Consider the following 24,200-nt stretch of genomic DNA (forward strand, 5'->3'; position numbering starts at 1 on the left):
TTTTTTTTTTTTTTTTATGTTTGTTACTACTTTTTCTCAGCTCTCACTGGACCGATTTCTTTCGAAAATCCGTCAAAAGGTCACAAATCGTATCTAGTTGAAGACATTACCCTTAAAAATTGAATAAATTTCCCTCGTTCCCCATTTACGGGGAAAATCTCTAAAAAAATTACAAATTTAAAAATCGCTAATTTTCGAAATTTTTTCACTTTTTTTTCTTAAAACCTCCATAACTTTTTCAAAAATTTTTTTTTATACTAAAACCTTAGATATCTACCTTTCATTTGATATCATTTTTTTGAAAATCTATCACTTATTCTGCTCATTAGGGGGGATTTAAAATAGTAACTTTTTTACAAAAATTAACTTTTTCAATTTAATTTTTGAAAATGTTCCGGAAATACTGCGTCCTTTAAACATATATCAAATTAAAGCTTATTTTATGTACTATAAAATGAAAAAAAAAAATTTGTCCCGACACTTTATCTTCTGCATGAAAACAGCTGCCGTAATTAAAAAAACGCTATTTTTGTGTTAAAATTTTCGATTTTAAATTTTCAACTTAAAAATGCTATAACTTTTCAAAAAATGTAAAATGTATATATCAGCACAAATTTTTTTTTTCTAAATACATTATAAGTACATCTTTCATTTGACATACTTTTTATTAAAATTGNTAAATACATTATAAGTACATCTTTCATTTGACATACTTTTTTTTAAAATTGGACAATTTCCCTATATATAGGGGGCGTTCAAAACTTGAAACATTGTATAAAAAATAGAACTTTTTCAACTTAATTTTTGAAAATGTTCCGGAATTACTGCGTCCTTTAAACGTATATAAAATTAAAGCTTATTTTATGTACTATGAAATAAAAAAAAAAAAAATTTGTCCCGACACCTTATCTACTATGTGCAAATTGCTGTCGAAATTTAAAAAATTGTAATATTTGTGATAAAAATCACCTTCTATAAGGATGTTTTTTGTACTTAAAACTGCCATAACTTTTTCAAATATTAACAAATCAAAATAATATTTCTTTATATTGAAACCTTAGGTAATTTTCTTTCATTTGATATCATTTTTTTTTGAAAATCTAACACTTATTCTGCTCACAGGGGGGATTTAAAATAGCAACTTTTTTACAAAAACTAACTTTTTCAACTTAATTTTTGAAAATGTTCCGGAAATACTGCGTCCTTTAAACATATATCAAATTAAAGCTTATTTTATGTACTACAAAATGAAAAAAAAAAATTTGTCCCGACACTTTATCTTCTGCATGAAAACAGCTGCCGTAATTAAAAAAACGCTATTTTTGTGTTAAAATTTTCGATTTTAAATTTTCAACTTAAAAATGCTATAACTTTTCAAAAAATGTAATTATCAGCACAAATTTTTTTTTTTCTAAATACATTATAAGTACATCTTTCATTTGACATACTTTTTTTTAAAATTGGACAATTTCCCTATATATAGGGGGCGTTCAAAACTTGAAACATTGTATAAAAAATAGAACTTTTTCAACTTAATTTTTGAAAATGTTCCGGAATTACTGCGTCCTTTAAACGTATATAAAATTAAAGCTTATTTTATGTACTATGAAATAAAAAAAAAAAAAATTTGTCCCGACACCTTATCTACTATGTGCAAATTGCTGTCGAAATTTAAAAAATTGTAATATTTGTGATAAAAATCACCTTCTATAAGGATGTTTTTTGTACTTAAAACTGCCATAACTTTTTCAAATATTAACAAATCAAAATAATATTTTTTCATATTGAAACCTTAGATAATTTCCTTTCATTTGAAATCATTTTTTTGAAAATCTATCACTTATTCTGCTCATTAGGGGGGATTTAAAATAGTAACTTTTTTACAAAAACTAATTTTTTCAACTGAACTTTTGAAAATGTTCCGGAAATACTCCGTCCTTTAAACATATATCAAATTAAAGCTTATTTTATGTTTATGTTAATGTTGCTTTTGTAATTATCCATCAATTTCTTAGAATTAAACACTATCTACAGATTTGCATCGAAGCGTTTCTTATGATAGTGATTTTAATCACTGTCAGATTAAATCTATACTGGACCCAACTATGCAACGTCTCCACTATGCCGCGACCCCACTGTGCTAACGTTTTTTTTATATGATCACTAAATTCCACTAAAAAATAGCTTAACCCGATTTTAAGCTTAGTAACATCCAAGGGGACTGAGTTTTAGTCATTCAATTTTTGCCCTCCCCCCTCCCATTGTAAAAAATAGTTTCGGCGACTCAGGTATATAAAGTGATCAGTAAGTAAGGAAACGGGTAAATTGCTACAAACAATGAGAATAATAGAAACCCGTTTCCTTACTTACTAAACATTCTGTATAATAAAATTATTTTAAGAGAAATTGAGTGGCTAATATAATAGAATCATTCCGTAGAATTTTACAGTTAACATAACCGCGGTCGTTCTTCTCTAAAATCAAATTATAGTAGAGGTGTTTGATAATAAGGTTTAAATGTAAAAAATAATGCTATCAAGTGCGATAATATTATCATTTTATATATAAAATTTATCAGTAAAAATGTAATAATGATTTTAAATATTATGGTAATTTTATGTACTCCTAATATAATAAATTGAAAATGTATATAAAATAATTATTTTTTTTTTGTTCACTTTTATAGAGAAAATGTATTTAAGTCACCTTTTTATAAAAACGTCTAATAAAATAAATGTACAGAATTTTTATTGATTTAATTTTTTATTTAAATAATTAATCTTAAATATTATCAAAAAAAACAAAATAATAATAATAATGAACAGTAGAATATTAAGAGTTCATGTAATCCCAGTAGAAGACTGCTTCGTTCATTTGTCATCTAGTCTAATTCGAGAACTTAAAATATTATATCCCAGTCACAAAGTATTGTATCCCATTTCTATTGAGACAGATTGAATTTGAATAGTTTTTAAAATAATTTTTATTTCATAGGCTTGTTTAAAAGTATCAACAATTGATAAAAAGCCAGGAAAACAAGAATTTTTTACCTCTTATTGTCAAACTCCATTCAATTCCAATGGAAACGAAGCACTTAATATCAGTCATGAAATGTTATCTGCCTTACAACTTCAAGAATCTGATCTTGTTACAGTTGCTATTTTTGATCAGATATCTTCATTAGAAAGAATATATGTAACACCTCTTACTAATGATGATTGGGACCTACTAGTATGTTTGAATTTTAGAACAATATTATGGGATTCATGTAATTGGTAACAAGTCAATTTGGGTAATTTCTGGTTGTCATGTTAATCGTATGGGAAATTTTACAAAATAAATATATGAATGGGGTTTGTTAAAAATTTAATGTTCATATGACATTTTATTGTAAAATGATTATCTAATAAAATTTAGTATACTAAGTGATATATTTGTCATAATTCACTCAATTACTTGCAGAATTAAAATAATTTTGAAATTTTTTTTTTAGTTACTACTAGTTAATAATTGTTCTCCAATTTTAGGTTTATCAGGTAAATCGTTATACATTACAAAAAAAAATATTATTTTATGAGACAAAATACTGAATAGAATTCATAAAAATCTTTGTATGTAGTATTTATTGTTATCAATTTTTGTAGTACGCAATGTACTTTGATGCACAAAATATGTATCTCAAATTGCTAGCAACACAGTTCTATCAATTTACTTAATAAAATGATTATTGAAATATTTGTAACTTACACTGATCTTTTTGTAGATTTTAAATTAATAGCTGTGTAATACTTTTTAAGTTTATCTTTTAGACATTGTGAGAATGTTAACTTTGTTTTTTTTAATAGAAACGCATATTTATTTAATAGAATGTTTAAAGTTTTTTTAATAGTAAATTATGTTTGAATTTTTCATATATCCTTATGCATTTATTAGATACCATACATTTTTTTTCGTATTTTTGTGTTAAAATACATGTATAATATACAAGGGATTTTACTGAGCAAAGGGATTTGTTTATGATGGTTGGGTTAGGTACGAAGTACTTATTATCCATTATGATTTTATCAACAGAAAATAGAAATGCATCATATTTTTGAAGAATTTTTGTTTATTTTTAAGCCTTCAATTGCAATTACCTTAATGTTGTCACTCAGTAGTATTATAATTGGAAATAACCACTGTATATCAATTAATATCAATGTTGTAAAGAAGCAATTAGCTGCTAAATTTTATAAATTAAAATAATTTTTTAATCTCTATACAGAATATATTTTTTCACATCATAAACACTTTATATGTTTGATAAGCTTATAATATAAAATAACTCACTTAAGTTTAATTATATAAAATAAGTTTTAAGATAGAAATTGTTTTAATTTTGAACAAATGCCAAATAATTTATATATTTTTTTAGATGTTGAACAATGTTTCTCTTCAAGATAATATTCTACAACAACTACAAATAGTATATAATAAACAAATCTGTCCCATTTGGGTATCAAAATTTGTACATTTAAAGATAATTATTGGTAAGTATTAGTTTTTTTTTTTTTTTTTTTAATATTTTAATTAAACAAATTTATAAAATTTGAAATGAAAACTTTCTATTTACTAGTCTTTTAATAACTGTACAATGTATGTGTAGATTGGGGGTCTTAGGGAGCTTAACCTCCCCAATTAAAAAAATTTTTATGTATTTTTATACAAAATAAAATTTAGGGCAAGGGAAAACATTAATTTAACTCCCCAATTTTTTTCATAAACTTTCATCTATGTTGCACAAATGCTAATTTATTTTTTACCTAGTATTATTTATCTAAGAATAATATAAATATGTCTTATGTATTTCTTTGTTTTTCAGATAATATAGGCGAAGGCCTCCATGTTGGATTATTAAAAGATTCAACAGAAATAGTTGTTCAGCCAAAATCTTTAATTTCATCTTATAATAATAATGTTAAAATTAATTTTTCCAATCAAAATTCCAGTTCTAATATTGCACACTCTAATAGTTCGTGTATAAATTGTGAAAAATTTATTTTCCGGACGATTCCAATTGAACTAATATTATTAGAATATGATAATATTTACGATTATTCTGTGTTTATTTCTAAAGATCATTTGATTAAATTATTTCCTCATGCAATTAGTTTTACATGTGGAGTTTTTTTTGTTGAAATAAAGTTGTTACCTAAAAAAGTTGAAGTAGAGAATAAAAGTTTAAAAGTTCTTGAGAAAAATAGTTCTCCAAGCAAAAACAGTGTTGTTGTAGGTTTATGTCCTTTAATTAAATCTATGAGTAATTATAAAAAAATAAAACATTTGGTTTGGCCTACTATATATGTAACAAAAGGTTTAAGTAAATCATTAGACTTGAAAGTTAATTCAAAAGTTTTACTAGAACCAATAAATTCTGTTAATGATGATATTTGCAATATTCAAAATGTTTTTATAAATTTAACTAAAGATCAAGTAATTTTATTTAGTTATTAATTATTTATAATTAATTATTTTTTTAAGAATTTTTTTTTTTTAGAAAAATTTTGATGAAGACAAAATATTGAAAAAGTTTGTTACTCAATTAAACAATCAAATAAAATTTCAAAAATGTTTAGCTATCAATAACTTATCATCAATAAGAATTTCAAATAACGCAATACCACCCATTGAGATAATTTTGTCATTTTCACCAAAAAGAATACCTTATTTGTTTATCAATGAATATAATTTTGGAATGCTAACATTCAATTATAATTACATAGATGATGATTTTAGTGTTAAATTAAAAACCGAGGATAACCAAAGTCAAGTTATCGAAAACAATTTTTCTTTGAAACAAGACTTTTTTGATCTAAAGTTTGTATATCATTAATTTTAACGGTGTTTTCAAAAAATACATCTATAGAACTTGGTATGAACACCTGATTTCGCAATTTAATATAGTAAAAAAGAAACAAAGGAAAATTCTTTTTTATATACATTATTATTATCATTGTTAGTCAAACTCGTATGTTTTTAGCGCTATCATATAATTTTTAATGGGCTCTCACAACAAATTTAGGAATTTATAATGGGGTGGGAAAGTTCCGTTATAATTTTCAGAATGCAAATCTATAGGTTAATGAACTTAAGTAAATGAATTATAGGATTATGGCTAATGAACACCGCTATTTCTTTTAACTAATATATTTTATAGTTTATTTATTCTGGCTTCTTATAGTATTCTAGAGATAATGAAAGCTTAAAATTAAAATTAAAAAAAAAAATGTTCAAGACACAATATAGGTAAAGTATAAAAGTATGTGGAAAGTATAAAGTGTAAAAGAGTGAATAATATTCTTAAAACATTAATTATATATATGCTATAGTTAAGAAAATAATCCTTTTTTTTGGAATTTTAATCTTGAATATTGGTTGCTTTAGTTGTTATTTATTTCTAAAAATATGAAAATATAATTATCAAAATATATATAAAGATGTTCAATAATTAAGGTTTCTTCTGTTCTCATTGTTTTCATTGAACTCTCTATGTATGTCTTCTATTGTACTAATATTTGATAACAAGAAAAAAATTGAATAATTAGGGAATTATTTTTATTATAAACAAAAATTAATTTATATTAAGATATATCAATATTAACTGTAATTTTCTGAGTCTTCACATTATTAAAACAAAGTTTATTAAAAAAGATTAAGTTATAAATAAAAAATGATTGTATAGCTGAATTGGGGCTACATGGAAATTCCTACACACTGCAATGAGCAGATCAGTTTGCTGAGTGAGAAATTAAAGTCACCACCCCACTTTCAGGTGACAGATCAACCACTTGTCTTAGAGTTTAAAAGTCTTGGAAATTTTAGATAGATCACAAGGGCCTAAAATAAGCTGTAAACAGTGAAAAAATTTTTTTAAATATTTGGAAACACCTATAATACTACAATATATGTAATGTAATAGTATTAAATATAAAACATGTTATTTTTAGATGTTTTGATGAAATAAAGTTAAGTGGACTACTGTGTTTAGAACTTGGTTTGAAGTGTCAAGATAATTTATCTTGTAGTCTTTTCTCTGCTGACAATTTGTTAATCATAGGTATTTTTTTCATACATTTAAAATAGTTTTAGTTAATGTATTTACATTTTAAAAATGATTAATAGGACCTATTGCTGCAGGAAAAACAACAACTGCAAAATATTTTTGTGATAAATTTTTCAGTAGTCCATATTTTGTAAAAATAATTTGGGTAAATGGACGTTTTTTAGCAGGTATTTTTACTATAAGTTTTTTTATTTCAAAACTCAACATACATAAATATAATTTAATAATCAACCTTTTAATATTAATGAGAAAATAGTGAGGACAAGTTAATAGCATTGCTATGGCATCATTCTTTATATCCCACTGTCTTAGTTTCAATTCTCAGGCACAATCTTTAAATTTGCTACCCCATTTTAAAATTGTTATTACAAAATAGAAGTGATAATAAAATTAACTAAAAAGAGGTTTTAATATATTTAATAATATAATATTATATTACATAATATTTTTGAAAAAACTGGTATATTATTAATACTTCTTAAGGAAAACTTATGGACACTGTTTTCAAACAAATGGTGAGTCATTTTGAAGAGTGCTTGTATTATCAACCAGCAATTATAGTAATCGATGATTTTGATGATTTATGCCATTTAAACTCTGAACCAAATGAACATGCAGAAATGGCAAATATTTATTTAAGGTATGTAAAATAAAGTTTTTTTAAAAGTCTTCTTTTTCTTGCCTTAATCCCCACTATTTAAGGTCGGCCACCCTTATCCTAAACTTCCACTTGACACGATTTCCCACATCATCTACACTCACATCAGCTGTTCTCATATCGCATTCAATAGTATCCCTCCATCTCTTTTTTGGTCTTCCTCTACCTCTTCTTTCTTCAACATTCATTTCTATAATTGTTCTTACAGCTTCCAACTCCTCTCTCCTCATAACATGACCAAACCAACTAAGTCTATATTCTCGCATATTATCCATGATTGATGCTACACCTATACTCCCCCTTATATGTTTTTTTCTTATCCTATCTTTTCTAGTCACTCCACTCATCCATCTAAGCATTCTCATCTTTCTACACTCATTCTCTGCTCTACTTTCTTATCAACCGCCCATCACTCTAAATTATACATCATAGCTGGCCTCACTATAGTCTTGTAGGATTTACTTTTCAGACTTATTGGAATTCTTTTATCGCATAAGACACCACCAGACGCTTCTCTCCACTTTAACCACCCGCACTTAATCCTGTGTCTTGCGTCCTCGTCAATACCACCACTCTTTTGCACAACTGACCCTAAATACTTAAAACTCTCCACATCTCCAATCACATCCTCGCCTATTGTCATTGACCTCCTCATTTCACCTACCTCATGTTCTCCTTTGTCAAATTCGTACTCTCTATACTCTGTCTTACTTCTACTTATTCTTAAACCCTTTTCTTCTAGAGCTGATCTCCACACCTCTAGCCTTCGATTAATTTTTATCCTATGCTATCATATTAACACTATATCGTCTGCAAACAACATGCACCATGGCACCTCTCTTTGTATTTCTCTAGTAATTTCATCCATCACTATAGAAAATAAGTAATGATGAATGTATAACACAATTTCTCAAATAATAATTTTTTTTTGGAATAATCATATTATTCAATTATATATTAAAAAAATAAATTATTAAGCTTTTTGATGTGTATTTAAATGTATAGGCCTCTACATTTAATGATGAAAATGATTGATTGTTATACTAGTGGACAAAACTGTATTAGAGTAATATGTACTTCAAAACCATTTAGTCAAGATAATCAAAATTTATTTAATAAACAATTCATAGATGTTTTCAAAACTGTAATAAATATTCCTAAAATCGATAAGGTAGATGAATTTGCATGGAAAATTGGACCCTTTTCTTATCATTTATAATAATTATTTTTAAATTATAATACAGGAGAGCAAAAAAATAATTGTATCAAGATGTTTAGCTAGAATTAAACAAAAAGATGATGTTGATGAAGATTTTATTATGCAGCTTTGTGAAAAAATGGATTCTTATGTCATTCAAGATATTTTAGATTATTGTGATAAAGTTTTATTTGAAGTTTTTAAAAGTAAATAATGTTGATTGTTTAGTACATAAAAAAATTTTGTCCATTTTTTGGACAGTAGCATAAAATTTCTTTTTTACTATTTTGTACTAAGCTAACAATGTGTTAACAAATTTTTTGATTTTTATAATAATATAAATTATAATACTTTTAAAATTTAATTAAAACAATGAATATTTAAAAAAGTTTTGAAATTATAAATTATAAAGAGTATACTGAATTTTAAGCAAAAATTTTGTGATATGAGGATGGCTTATGTGAGCGTAGATGATGTGAGTGATCATATCAAGTCGAAGTTTAGGATAAAGGTTGCCAACCCCAAGTACTTGGGATTAAGGCGAGGAAAATGAAGAATATGTCTATTAATAAATTCTAGATTACTATAAAGTTTAAATTTTTACATTTATTTTACATGTTCAATTAGGTAATTATTGAAGAAATGATAATTTTCATTGAAAAAAATTGTGCCTATAACCAATATTTAGTGAGAAAAGCGTACTTATCTATCCCATTCTTAATAACAAATACCGATTGGTTGGATATCATGTAATAAACATTTAAAATATACCTTTCTTAGAAAAAATTTTGGGTAGAAAAATACAAGGATAAGTACTGAATGTGTTTGCAATCAAGGGCATCATTAGGTGGTGGCAACTTTGGTATTTGTCTAAATCTTAATGAAAACTGGGGCCGATCAATTCAAACTCTTGTTGACTAGGCCATACCATTTCCTTAAAAGCCAATTTATACTACTATATGAAATGTAGTAAAAATTAATTTTTAATTTAATAAAAAGATACCTAATATTTTATATTTAATTTTTTTATTGATTTTAATAGTTCTTTCATGGAAAATTGTATTGTAAATTATTTACTTATTACGGTTAAAATGATTTTATAAAAAGTTCTGTTATGATAATTATTATATTAAGTTGAATTGTTAGTAAATAAATAGTGAGCAAAGCAGGCTGCTTTGTGAAATAATAGGCCGATCAAAAATTTGGCCCAACTTACTAAAATCTGAAATGACGTCTCAGGTTACAAGCATTTTAATACATCGAGTGGGTGTTTTTAGTTAATTAAAGTTTTCTTGGAGTTAAATATTTCATAAGTGGTTTAAAATTTTTTTTAAAAAATTCATTAAGTTTGGAATCTGTAAGAAAAGTTATAGAAATGAATGTTGAAGAAAAAAGAGGCAGAGGAAGACCAATAAAGAGATGGAGGGATACTATTGAATGCGATATGAGGACAGCTGATGTGAGCGTAGATGATGTGGGAGATCGTGTCAAGTGAAAGTTTAGGATAAGGATGGCCGACCCCAAGTAGTTTGTATTAATGCAAGGAAGAAGAAGAAGATTAAGTTCCGAGCTTTGATTATCATTAAATATTTTGCAACAATATGTTCATTTTTCAACAATTTATTCATTTAAAACTAAATTTGAATGAAAACTAAAAATATAAATATTGACTGTTTTATTACAACTGTAATTTATTGGAACATTTTCTTTAGTATAGAGGTTGATAGTAGTTTTTCAACTATGGCGTTGATATATTCATGTCAATTGATATGTTTTGTACACTTTAGTTGCACCAATGAGTAAAATTTGTTCAGTTAGAACATAGTTATCATTTATAATGTCATAAAGAAAAAAAACACGTCAGGTTTAAAAGTCCCAAAACTTTTAATTTCTAAATAATGTTATTTTTTAAGCATAATCAATTTTTCAATAATAAATAAATTATCCTGCTTAAATATACATGTTTTATGGTCATAAAATTTGTATCTTTTGTAGGCGATGAAAAAAAATTGAATAAAACAATTTTAACTGACATTTTTGAAAAAACTGTACCTCTTTCACTGCATAATGTAAAATTGTTTAAAGAAAATAAAATAAATTATTCACTAGTTGGTGGTTTAATAGAAGCAAAACAAATATTAACTGAAACAATCATTTGGCCTTCAATTGTAAGTGAACAGTGTTTAAATATCAAAATATTTCAAATATTTATTTTTTTTGTTTGTAATTTTAGCACTCTGATATTTTTAGTAAGTGCCCTCTTAAACTACAATCTGGTATTTTATTATATGGTGCACCAGGTACAGGCAAGACATTATTAGCTAAAGCGGTTGGTGGAGAGAGCCGATTGAATTTTATATCTGTTAATGTAAGAGAAATTTTAAGTTATATGTTCTATCGATAATAATTAGTTTATTTATGTTTCTTTTTAGGGACCAGAATTACTTTCAAAATACGTTGGAGAAAGCGAAGAAAGTGTTAGGAGGGTATTTCTTAGGTATAGTTTAAATTAATAGATAAATAAAAAGAAAAGACAAAAACACTCTATATACTATGACTGCTTAGGTTCTTGAGTCTCAAGAAAAATAAAATAATTAGGTCATTCCCAAATATCAGGATTGTAAAAAAAAAATTTCCCAACTTTTTCCTAATTTATGATGATTTACAAATATTCGGATAAAAATATATTGACTTTTATAATTAGTAGTAAACTCTTAATGGTTTGAAAAACAACTTTTATAATTTATTACTGGAAAACCTTTTTTTTTAGTAGCCAACAATAGTCCTTCAGGCTTCCCTACTGAGTCCACCATTAACTAAACTCTAGTAAAAGTTTATAAAAATATAAAAGAACTTAGAGAAAATAATATAAATAAAATAATTAAAATTGAGAAAGATCTGAAAAAAGTACGAGTAGATCACTCGTACTTTTTTTAACCTAATAAATAATTTGTTACATGTTAATCTAATAAAACGATAATATATTTTGAGTTTGAGGAAAGGGGCTAATTGCTTAATAGTGTAAGCTAAAAGAGCTTATACTGTATATATATATATATATATATACTAAGCATTGATTTATTATTGATAGCATTAGTGTTCTTATAATCAGTGTCGGTCTGACCCAGATGCCTAGATCGCGATTGTGCCCACTTTTTTGGGACCCCACACTAAGTTAAAAACTTTATACAAGGATCTTGAGAGCCTGGGCCCAGATTAGTGAATCATTTATCGTTGATAAATATGAATTTATTTTTATAGAGCTCAGAATGCTAGACCTTGTATATTATTTTTTGACGAATTTGAAAGTGTAGCACCAAGGTAAATTGGTTATTTCTTTTTTAATTATAATAAGTAAAATTAGTGAAATTACTAATCATATGACTATTTAAAATTTAGACGAGGTTCAGATCAAACTGGCGTAACTGATCGAGTCGTTAATCAGTTTCTCACACAATTAGATGGTATTGATACGTTTGAAGGTGTATGGGTAATAGCTGCAACTTCAAGGCCAGACCTCATTGATTCTGCATTATTAAGACCTGGTCGAATTGGTGTAAAATTACACTGTTCTATTCCTGATAAAGTAAAAATTTTAATTTTAATATTTATTCATTGTGAATTATAAAAATGTATTTAATATTTAAGACAAATAAATTAAACAAAGTATTTATTGAGTTATAAGCAGGTTTTGGAACCTTTGAAATTATTAGGAATCAGTATTAGAGGTTTCTTAAAAAAGAAAAATTGAGAGGTTTAGGTTATGTTAGGGGTTCTTAACTTTTTATTTTTTAAAGTTTCCGACTAAGAAAGAAATCTAAAAGGCTTCTTGTTAAAAAAAAAGTTATTATTCTTTTTTTAGAAACGGTATTGGACCGGTACTTAAAGATTCTTTTTTAAAAGGTCCAAATCCTGGGTTACAATATTTTTAATACATAGAATATATATGAAATGTGGTTGGGCACAGCTCGTACTGGTGTTTATTTATAACGCTTGTACCTCAATAATTACATGTTAAAAAAGTTATCGACTTATTAATCATTTTTGTAATAAAAATAATAAAAACTGGCTATTTGAAATTAAAAAAAAAAATTAAAATTAAAAATTAAATATATATATTTTTTTTATTAAAAATAAATAATAAAAAATATGAATTTTATGTAGCCTAAGAATGCATAAATAATAATAATAATAAAAAAAAAATAACACAAAAATTCAGTATATAAAAACTTATTAAACTTGTCAAAACATCAAGCACTACACTGTTTAAATAAAAATGTTGTCCAAAAAATAGTTTTAATTAAAATAAATGTACTGAGTATATTATTTTAATTTAAATGAACATTATTGTTTAAAATTATAATAAAATTTACATTTGTTCAACACTGTGTTGTTCGTTACTCATATGATAATTTATATTAAATATATTTAAGTTTAAAAACTACTTTAAAACAATTGTAAAATTTTTAGAATGACAGAGAGGATATTTTAAAAATAATCTGTAAAAATGTAAATTTGTCTGAAGACGTTAAATTGAATGTAATAGCTGATCATACTGTAAATTATACTGGAGCAGATTTGAATGGATTATTGTACACCGTTTTATCAATAGCAGATAAACATTTTGAAAGTGAAAAAGGTTAGTTTAAACAATTATTAGTATGAAAACCATCAGAAGTTATTGTTACTAATACAGTAATTTTAATAATACTTAATCTCTTTATTTAATACACAATTGAAGAGAAATTTAAAGAATTTTATACTGTAACAAATTATTCAAAAAAAACGTATACGTCAATATATTTTAATTTACACACAAGTAGTGTAATTTTGACATAAAGTATAAAAAATTCGTATACAAATATAACATTTTTATTACTATTTATCAAAATGTTCTATCATGTTTGCGTTTGAAACTTCCCATAGAAGTATATGAAAAATCAAATATTTTTTTAAAGAGTATATATTATTGATGGATAAATGTATAACCGTATTTATAACCTTTTCTAATGAGGGACTCAATTAAAAACTATGCTATAAATAATGTTTTTACTGAAAATTTTTCCTAAAAAAGTCCCTATTGTTATCCTAAATGCTTTTAAGTGGCTTTACTTTACTTGAACTCATGATATTGTGTCTGTAACCTTGTGCCTGGCATTTAGCCAATAATGAGGTGTATGATTTTTCATCACTGTAAAAATAAAAAAATTATTGTTTCACTATTATTCCTAAATTATTTTTGATTTTTAGTTCCAAAAATCTAAACAATTTAATTTTTTTCAGAATTGGATGATCTGTATAATAAAAAAGTAAGTTGCTTCTTAAACTAATATTTCTTATATTAATTAAAAAAACATTAAGGAAAAATATTATTTTTTCTTAGTTATTTTATGATATTTATGTAATTTGTTGAATAAAGAATGTGACATTATAAATATTATTGACCATAAAAGCGGGAATTGAGTAAACAAATGAGGAATTCAAACAATATTAACCGTACATAAAAGAACTTGCACCCCTCGAGTTCATGTGTGATTTGGAAAATAAATAAAAATAAGAACCCAAACAGACATGTGAACGGCACGCGATAGGGATTATGTCACCATCAACTCAATACCCTTCATATTTATTTGTTATTTAAATTAATATTTTATTCCTAATTCTACAGATGATGCCTACTAATGAGGGTATGTTTTAGTAACTTTTTATTTTAATTTCATTTTATATACAAAACGGTATTGCTTTACAAAAATAAAGTAAAATCTTTATAATGATTCTGTGAACCGCCAACGGTCTTCAATGTAAATAAATTGAATAGCAATCGTTTTAATAATAATGTTATATTTTATCCATTTAGAAGTATCGTCTATTGGAGGGCAAAGATTTACCATTACCGAACTCATCATGCGGTTGTTTGGGCCTCAATATTCGTCTCATCGCTTGTCTGTAGAATAGCACACTTGATGTGTTGTAATTAAATCCTTTTATGTACCGGTACTTGTCGCGATCGTGTTTTTACGAGTACTTTGTTCGGTATGTTTGCTCGATTAAAAATAACAAAATTCAATCAAGTAAATGGTTTTCCTTGTTCGATAATAGGGGTAAAAAATGTGACCCGTAGAACGATTGTCCTCTTAGAACTGATTTTATTAATATCCATTATTTTTTATTTAATCTTAGAATTATAAAAAAGTTGTAATATTTATTACGTGTAATTTTAAATTCGCATTAAACTAACCCTTAGAGTAACAATTACAAAACTCAAATAATTATTATTTATTGATTTAATTTGCCAAAATTTCGAAAAATTAATCATTGATTTGTTGCTTCATTTATATATTTTAAAGTGCTAAATCATAGAATTATAAAATATTTTTAAATTTACTAATTAACTCGATTTCTTTATTTAATAAATTATTCGGTGTAATTTGAATTTAAAAGTAAACATTTTTTAGAATTTTAAAATTACTGCGGAACATTTTCGATTAGCCTTGGAACAAACTAAGCCATCATTAAGTAAAACAGAAATTGACAAATATAAACGAATGTAAGTATACTTATCTAACTAAAAATTGTAAATATATGGTACATATTATAAAATAATATTTTATTGATAGACATGAATTATTCACTGGGAAAACAAAGGAAAATTTCAATAGAAACATGCAAAAAGTTACCCTTGCATAAATGGTTATCTTATTATAATAATATAAGTTAATAAAATGGTGAAAGTTTATAGATTTGTTTTATTTTTAACTCCTTATCAAAGACAATTAAATAATTTCTTTAAAACGTAGATTTCATTGTATGCATAATAGTAGTCATAATCAAAGAATCATTAGCAGATTTCAGGACTTTATACATTTATGAAGTTTATTTTGATCATCCTGAGTACATCAATGGTAAATAGATTATGTTCGTTTTTTTGTCTTAATTCTAATCGATGCATATTAGTTTAGGATTTTAATTTTGGGGATCACTCTCCCTTACAACACACAAGTTCTTGTTTTACTGTATGTACCTATGATCAATTCGCATGTAGTTGGGTGTCTCGGATGTGATCCAAACAAATTTTATAAATGCATAAAGTCCCGAAACCTTAATCGCTAGTCATAGTGTTCACTAAAAAAAAAAATAGAGTTTCGTGTACGGTTGAGTAAACATAGTTTCAGTAACATCATTTCAAATTCGTTGGTATAATACATTTAGAGTTATCAAAGATTAACCCTGCGCTCACAAAATCATCTGATTTTTTTTACCAATCTGAGGTTAGTACTAAAGAAAATACTAGGTTTATTATTGGCATTGGAATATGTGGATTTCATGCGTTGAAGATTTATTTTTCTCATCATCTCAAAAAAAAATGTAAATCAAAATATTATTATCATTTAACATTTTACATAGAGCGGCAGAACTCTAAAATGCGGCGTTCCTGTCTACCAATAATAGTTATAAATGATGATCTTTTAATAAAATATGAGACAATTCAATTTTTTTTTATCGCTTTAAATTAAAAATTTTGATGGTCTTTTTAAAATTCTAGATTACTTGGCAGTGTGAAAAACAAATAATGCTTTTGATACAGTGTAAAAAGACGGGATTTAACGGTTTATGTATAATATTATTTTTTATTTACTGTAGCATCACGGTTGTTATCAGCGATGTTAGATACTTTGGTTGCGGAAAATGGTGGTGGTTTTAATAGCCGAACAGAGAAGACTGCGGACTCAGGAAAAATATAAATATATAGATTGTACAAAAGAGAAGAGAAAAAGGGTCGCCTGCAGGAATGTGAAACATAAGAAGCAAAATAATAACCTCTGGTGGTGTAAGGGGGCAAAATGGCGGAAATGAAAAGAAAAGATAGTGGGTTGGCTTATATTCTCTTCGCTGCATTATTCTCTCTATTATGTTAAAACCTTACACTGTTCCTTATCTGTGGTTTCCCACACCCTTTAAAAATTGCCACCAAACGTCACCTTGCCATACTTCTCCCTGATACTGGGTTTACCCTGTGTTATTGTGTGCGCGTCGACGTCCTCACACCATCCCCGTATCCATTCGGTACTAAAGAATAACATTTATACACTCCGAAGTAGTTCAAACTTTACAGTTTCTATTTTATTGCCTTTTTATAACCCCCATTCGCAACCGGGTACACATAGATGGCCGTCTACCACGACTAGTTGTATCATGAACAGATAATAATTGATTTATTACCCTTCTGCGCTTTTCGACCACGGACAAAGTGAATAGGATTATTGTCATCTTTTGAAACAAATGCGTTAGCTCTGTCCGAACTATTTGTTTTTGTCGTTACGCCTTTTATTATTATCTTGCCGTTTGCACGGTTGCCATTTCCCCACAAACTATGGTCTTTAAACGTTTACAGTCGCCCTCAATCTTAGCTTTTACACGTGTATAATAAACCATGTTGTTGATCATGAATATATTTCATAATGTTTTTGTCTAAAAAAAATTCCAAAATTATGAAATAAAAATGCCTAACATCACATTATCAAATTGTAGAACATTTTGTTTGCGACAAAATGGCTATTGATAATTATATTTTTGATCTTAGATTTGTTATATCTTTCTATTATAATTTATGAATTATTTGATCATTTACACCAATATTTATTTGGCTTTACACTTAAAATGCATCTAAATTTATTATTCGTATTCAGATTAATGTGTTGTTATATGATAAATACTCTTGTAGGGAATTATTAAAAATTGACGATTAGTGGTAATATAATAATAATTTTTTCTCCCCAAAATGTATTTTTTTTATTTAACAGCCATTTTAAATTTTCGCGATTTTCAACTTCATTTTTATATAAAAATTTCTATAAAATTTTTCTCTCGCATGTGTAAGTGTACAAATTTTGCAAAGAATCGTATATTGTTTTAAAAATAACGATTTACGGTTATATTCAATGAAATAAATTGATTATTGTCTAGTGGTATGTTTAAGGGGTAATACTAGTCCTAGTATAATATTATTTTAAGATTATCTTATAAAATAAATTTTTAACATTGGCATAATGTCATAAACAATATTTAATTTTCAAGAGATTCCAAAATATTTTAATAAAAGACTTATGAGTTACATAAAAAATCACCAAGGTTATCTGTATTATATCATTTCTCCTTTTTAAATTAATTTAAATAAAAATATAAATCAATTAGTTTAGTTAAAATGGTAATAAAAGAGAGTTATACACATTTACAATATTAATCTATTATTTATTTATATAATTATATTATAATAAATATGAATATTCTATAAATTTCAATGAATATTTAATATGCCCTGTTTTAACTCTATGGCGGTAAAATGCACTTTTTTTAAAATTATTATTTTGTAATGAAAATTGATTTAATGATCTTTAAAACTGACGCCGTGTAGCCAATACGTGAATGCTTAATTTTCAAGTTGTTTGAAAATATTTGGACGAAAAGCTACATCAATTCCCGCTTAGGTGACTGATATTCTCTCAATTCCTCCCCAAATTGCGCCTATGATATTAGCGAAAATTCGCGATCCTTAAGCAAATTATGTGCGGCTTACTCTAAAATAAAAATTATCTTGTGTGGGATATAAGGGAGATCACTCCCTCCTCAGTATGGCACCCACCAGCAATTGTTCAAAATTATATTTCTAAAATCTTGGTGGCTACCAACGGTCTGTACAAACGTTTATTATACAAACTTAAACTCGACGATTATATACAACAAATGTTATCTCAAACAGTATTTTATGCGCATGTATTTATTTCCTGTAAATTTTTTCTATAAATTAAAAAAAAGCATCTGCAATTTGCGTGTTGTGTTAACACTTTTTAAGAAAAATTATAATAATAATTTGATTTGTTCTATATTATTCCTGAATTCTTTTTATAATTAATTGGAAAATTGTTAAAACAACTAATTTGAACAATGAGGTTTAACGAGTAACAGTATAATAAAAGTGTTTCAAAACGACAAAAAAGTAAATAAGAAGAAAAGGGAACGGCTGCAAATTTATAATGTAATTTTTGGACAATGGGAATTAATTTCTTGATTTTGTTAAGTCATATCTTCCTTTGGCAGTAATATTATAGTAAAAACAAGGCTTTTTTTTTCACACAAACATGTAATTTGATTTCGAATGTCCCCTCGAAACATGTTTTGATCAAAGTTTATACATGACAATATTTTGAATATACAATAAGATAGGGAGCCCATAAAGAATTTTCTACTAGTCAATAAATTCATAAAAAATTAATATGATTAAAGTGGTAATAAATATAAATACGCAACGTTCGGCGTTAAAATGCGAACTCAGTCGAGTATTGCCATTGATAAAAAGCTTATAGATTAAATAGCGTAATAAAATAATCGAAAAAAGGGTCGTCCATTCGAGTACACGATCATTCACACAAATATCTCCAAGTTTCCACAGTGAATGTTCGTTGGTAGTCGAGTAAGTGAATATTTACAGATGTTTAAGGGAACACGGGCTCCTTTTTTTCGATCATAAAAAAATAAAGCTTTCACTTTCATACTTGTCATTGCAGTCCTCTTTAGACTATTTATAACACACCATGGATATAATGTTTCTATTCAAGCCGTTAGTTTTCGTAACCTTTGCTGAAAGTATGTAAGGGTTTTAGTGATAGAAAGAAAACTACCGGCCGTTATAATAATAAATATCCAACGCGATAAAAATCGTAATTTCCTTTTTTTGACCACTTATTCTGCTCGATACTTTTTCCTTGGTCACAGTCGAACTGTTATCGGTCTTCGAAAGCTGTCCATAGGAATATTATACGACGTTTATGTCGTTACACGTATAATAATATAAAAAAGCCAAAAATAATATTCACGTGTCTGTACTTGTCGACATTCTAGATCCGACCGGCAGCCCGTTCAATCCAGTAAAAGATGAGATATTAATAATTTATTGAACTCTTTATAGTTTTTGATACAAAAAATATTTACTCGATATTTCATATTTTCGGACTAATCTTATCAGTCTATTAAAAATAAAATGTCGTATTTCAACAATTTAGCCATCGCTTAGGGTACACAAATGTTCCAGCCGAACTTGGAGAATTCCATTTTCCTTAAAAAATATTTTCATCTCGGTGTCCAGGGTAAATAAAACTGAGACATTCTATTTGATTAATTACTCGTTGTTTAAGTCGAATAATACAATTAATTCCTTGGTTGTATTTAATATATAAAAAATATTAATGTCTCTGTTATTAACAACGGAAACGTTGGAATAGCAATTCTTGTCTGAAATGCGACTGTTGTGTGCTTCCCGTTAAACTTTAGTCGACTGCACGCGGCGGATACGATATACAAATTACGAGCCAAAGATGTTAATACCAACGGCCGACCTCTCCTAATGAACAGTCATATCCTCCAGATACATATCTTCTCTGTACGGATTGTTCCAAAAGTTTATTAGCGGCCGGTAATTACTCGGAGCTACCACATTAATTACGACTGCTACAAGACACATAATGTAATTGAATATCTCATATTTTCATTTCGTATTATTATTGTTATCAACTCTTTTTTAGTTAATGTTCTGAGTTTTTGGTGTCCTCGTTTATCATAAAAATATAATTGCTTTTCTATAGACAAGAAGTTTATTTGCAACTTTCAAGTTCTACAAAATATCATCAGCTATAACGGTAGACTTGTGCTGTTATATTCGTTTATCATTATGAAATTATCAAGATAAAAGTTTAATTAATCTTATACACCGAAAAGCATAAAACGGTGCACAATAAAGAGATAAGATAGTAATATATTGCTTAAGTGAACAATAATTATTCTTAATTACAACATTAAATGTGTTGATCATGAACCAATAACAAGTTTTGTAGAACTATTTGATTTTCGATGTACTTCTAAAAATGAATTTACAGTCGTACTTTTGTCGTCGTAAATTATTAAAAAACTTAAATTGTAGTCGTATTACATACAACTATTTTTTAATAGTTGAAAAATTTGATCTGGCAAGAGCAATTATTGAACTTATATTATTGAGTTTAGACTTTCAGTAATAAGCAGGACCATATTTACACGTTAAACGGTTTCGTGATTGGTAAAAATTGTTATAATTTACATTGGACATTTAATTTTATTAGGTACATATAAATATATTGGCTTGGGCTTAATAGGATTTTTCACAGCTAACCAATGAAAATGCTAAAATAAATATCGTGAGGCCTTTGCCGCCGAACCGCCTAGTTAAAATTTGTATGTTATTATATTTTTGCTTAACATATTATTATACCCTAAAATAAGTAAACTTTATGAGGGTGCCATTCCGTACTTTTGAAATGTGATAGCCAAAAGACAAAAAGTTGTTAGTCTCTTGGTCAGCAATTGTAATTAATTTTAATACCATCAATATCTAGACTAAAGATTCTGCTATGTTATTGATAATTAATAACATAGTCGCGCCTCTTAATATATTTAATTATTTAACATGTTAAAATCATGACAGATTTATAAAAAAACAGGAAATGGTTTGTTGGGTTAGTCACCGAAATTTACCGTCCATATAAAAGAAAATCTTTTAAAAAATGTTCAACTATAGGCACATGTTTATAATACTTATATTTTAATCCGTCATAATTTTTATACCAAAAACCAGGACGTTTTTAATATGACACCGGTATTTTTTACGAGTAAATTGTTTTTATTCTATGTATCTGTGTTTTTAATACTGATATTCATTGTAACATAGTGTTGTATGAAATGCGTTATTTCATCAGCATTTTCTAAGTGTTAAAGAAAGAAAAGAAGATTTTTAAAAGCCTGAAGATGATAGTTTAAAAGCTAATACTTTTTTCCCTTAAAATTCGCTATTATCATAATTGAAAAAACGCATTTTTCTTCGTCAAAGTTGAATAAAAAAGAGAATAGTCGAAATTACAACTCATTGAAGACGTAGCAAAGCGGTTCGCGGATTCGTTGATTGTATTGGCATAAAAATAAATGCAAATTAACGCTCATATACTGTAAACACCACAGAACTGAATGAATGGAATCTGTGTATTATTATATTAGAATGTTGTATGGATTTTTTCTATCACGGCGTTTAGCTGCTGCAATTAGAAGTGTTATTGTACTCCACTAATTTACACCTCGGCTACAACAGTGTCGTTCCTTAACAGCATTTGAAAGAATAACAACTGTCCTTAATGGCAATTCGGTACTTAACCAGTTTCTGTATAATTTGTCCCAAAGGAAAATAAGTCCCTACGCGTGACAATAATTCGTACGAGAAGAAAAAGGACGTGGAATTATAAGTAACTTGGCTGTTGCATTAAATACAGATTTTCCTTTAGAAAAACTTTTTACAAGAAGTATGGAGTTCAAAACGTCTTTAAATTGTGTTCACAATATAGCAAATGTTTGCATTTAATTTTCAAGTTTCATTTTCCATACAAGTCCTGCGTTTTATATTAGAGGTTAGTACGAAGCGAGTGCTATCCAGAAATGGCATTTAAGTTGTGGTTTAGCCATATTTTGGACGCGGTTCAGCAAAAAACGACCGTTAGAAATCGGTCGATAGTGAGATTGGTCTGATTAAAAAAAAATTTGGTATTTTTGTGGTGTACACGCGTATTGTCTTATGTGGCGCGCTTAGGATCATTCGGCAAGACATTCAATAACACGACGTATGGTTTTTTAGGAACTGTCAAAATATTGAACACAAATGTGATCGCGTCCATTGCAACGGGTGTGTTGCCAATCTGTTTCGGTGTAGTCGCTCAAATTGACCTTTTAAACGAATAATAATGTTTTTATGGTAAAAGGGGTGACGAAAAAATGAATTTCCTCTTGTGAGCGGCCGGCCACACGGTCCACCGAACATTCTATCAAGCGATTTCACGTCCAATTAAGTAGACCACAGTCGGCTGGAAATCGAGCGCCGCCTCTGGGCGTCCCGAGCACAATATTTTCCGCCACTTTGCTCTAACGCCTCTCTGCACAACCAGTCGCCGCCGCTTAGTGTTGCGCTATTTTGTACATTGCGTTTAAACGGTAACTGTGTTTATTTTCTATTTTGATTTTAAATTGCGATATTCCAGTCGACTTTTGTAATTACAAAACATTACACGGCAAGTACTTCATATTATGGAAAACGATTTTCTCCACCGGAATATTCATACGTTCTTTGATAATCTGACACAAGACTTGAATAAATGTTAGCTCATCATTCTATTCATCATTTATCACTCCTAGTTCTTTCTTGTCTTTCCACTTGCAATTTTAAACGCCTATGAATAATACGAATATTTTTCTAGTACAATTTGTAAATAACCTAAAATAGTAAAAGCTAATTATAACTTAATGTTACATATCCTCATGACAATACTAATGAGTGTTTCCGCTATAAAACGGCTTTAAATGGCAAAACATATATTGATTTATACGTTTTTTTTCGTGTACATTTTATGTTATTAGCAAATTTTTTGAGTAAGTGGGGTATTGTGAAGTTTTTTTTAACTTTAGCTCATTAATTTATAATTAACATAAAAATAAGCTAAAATTTGCTTGTATTCGGATTCCTTTTAATTCAATTGTTAAAAAAAAAAAATTTATTTATTTATTTTTATATGTATTTTTTTTATAAAAAAAAAACTACCTACGACAGCATATATAAGTTTCTCAGTAGCATATCTAGAGCTTTGTTCGAGGAGGGGAATTATATAAAAATAAATAATTAATCCTCCCTATAGTTAAAAAAAATTGCGTTTACATCGAGTTGTTATTTTTGTCATTGGGAGTGTATGAAACTCATATCTTTCTCCTCTATAATTACGACTGTGCGGATTTTACGAATAAAGTCTTATGTTCGACAACGTTTATCAATAAAAATTATACTTCATAACTTATGAAATATTATTTATTTTAATAATTATATTATTAAAACCTGTTGTCTAGTTTTTTGTCAAAAAATTATAATTTTATAACGAAAAAGAGAGTAATAACAATACAGAGTTTTCATTATTCAAGGTTTAGACTCCTTAAACCGCAACGGTGTATTTGAAGGGTAAACAGGGGCAGTTGCCTCTATTCCAAAAATATATTTATTTGATTGTTTACAATTTTTTAAAAGGGAGTTGACCTACCTCAATATCTCCTCTTGAGATAAAGTCACAGATATGCCAATGTTAAATCAATTTTAAACTCTGTACGATTATTATTTACTTGTTAATAGCTCA

At 27.1% G+C, this 24,200-nt stretch overlaps 1 protein-coding gene across 5 annotated transcripts; it reads left to right on the forward strand.

Annotated features, from left to right (window-relative positions):
• The first annotated feature begins 2,615 nt into the window (after positions 1-2,615).
• Positions 2,616-15,694, forward strand: LOC126899132 (peroxisome biogenesis factor 1). Of its 5 annotated transcripts, none has more exons than XR_007702489.1 (20): positions 2,616-2,925; positions 2,995-3,231; positions 4,415-4,529; positions 4,862-5,472; positions 5,537-5,856; positions 6,987-7,096; positions 7,162-7,269; positions 7,586-7,742; positions 8,766-8,931; positions 9,005-9,164; positions 10,954-11,126; positions 11,192-11,326; positions 11,391-11,455; positions 12,220-12,279; positions 12,358-12,544; positions 13,429-13,597; positions 14,242-14,267; positions 14,627-14,645; positions 14,816-14,991; positions 15,414-15,504. XR_007702489.1 is itself a non-coding variant. In XM_050673689.1 (19 exons), exons 1-19 carry the CDS (start codon positions 2,818-2,820, stop codon positions 15,643-15,645), a joined length of 3,069 nt encoding a protein of 1,022 aa, XP_050529646.1. In that variant the 5' UTR covers positions 2,619-2,817; the 3' UTR covers positions 15,646-15,694. The 5 variants fall into 5 exon arrangements, 3 of the variants coding, with proteins under 3 accessions (XP_050529647.1, XP_050529648.1, XP_050529646.1); XR_007702490.1 differs by lacking the exon at positions 14,816-14,991 and adding an exon at positions 15,576-15,694 and having other exon boundaries at positions 2,617-2,925; positions 15,414-15,505; XM_050673689.1 differs by lacking the exons at positions 14,627-14,645; positions 14,816-14,991 and adding an exon at positions 15,576-15,694 and having other exon boundaries at positions 2,619-2,925; positions 15,414-15,505.
• Positions 15,695-24,200: the final 8,506 nt, after the last annotated feature.

This window comes from Daktulosphaira vitifoliae, unplaced genomic scaffold (assembly GCF_025091365.1).
Source record: "Daktulosphaira vitifoliae isolate Bord-2020 unplaced genomic scaffold, ASM2509136v1 Scaffold_2, whole genome shotgun sequence".
NCBI lineage: Eukaryota > Metazoa > Arthropoda > Insecta > Hemiptera > Phylloxeridae > Daktulosphaira > Daktulosphaira vitifoliae.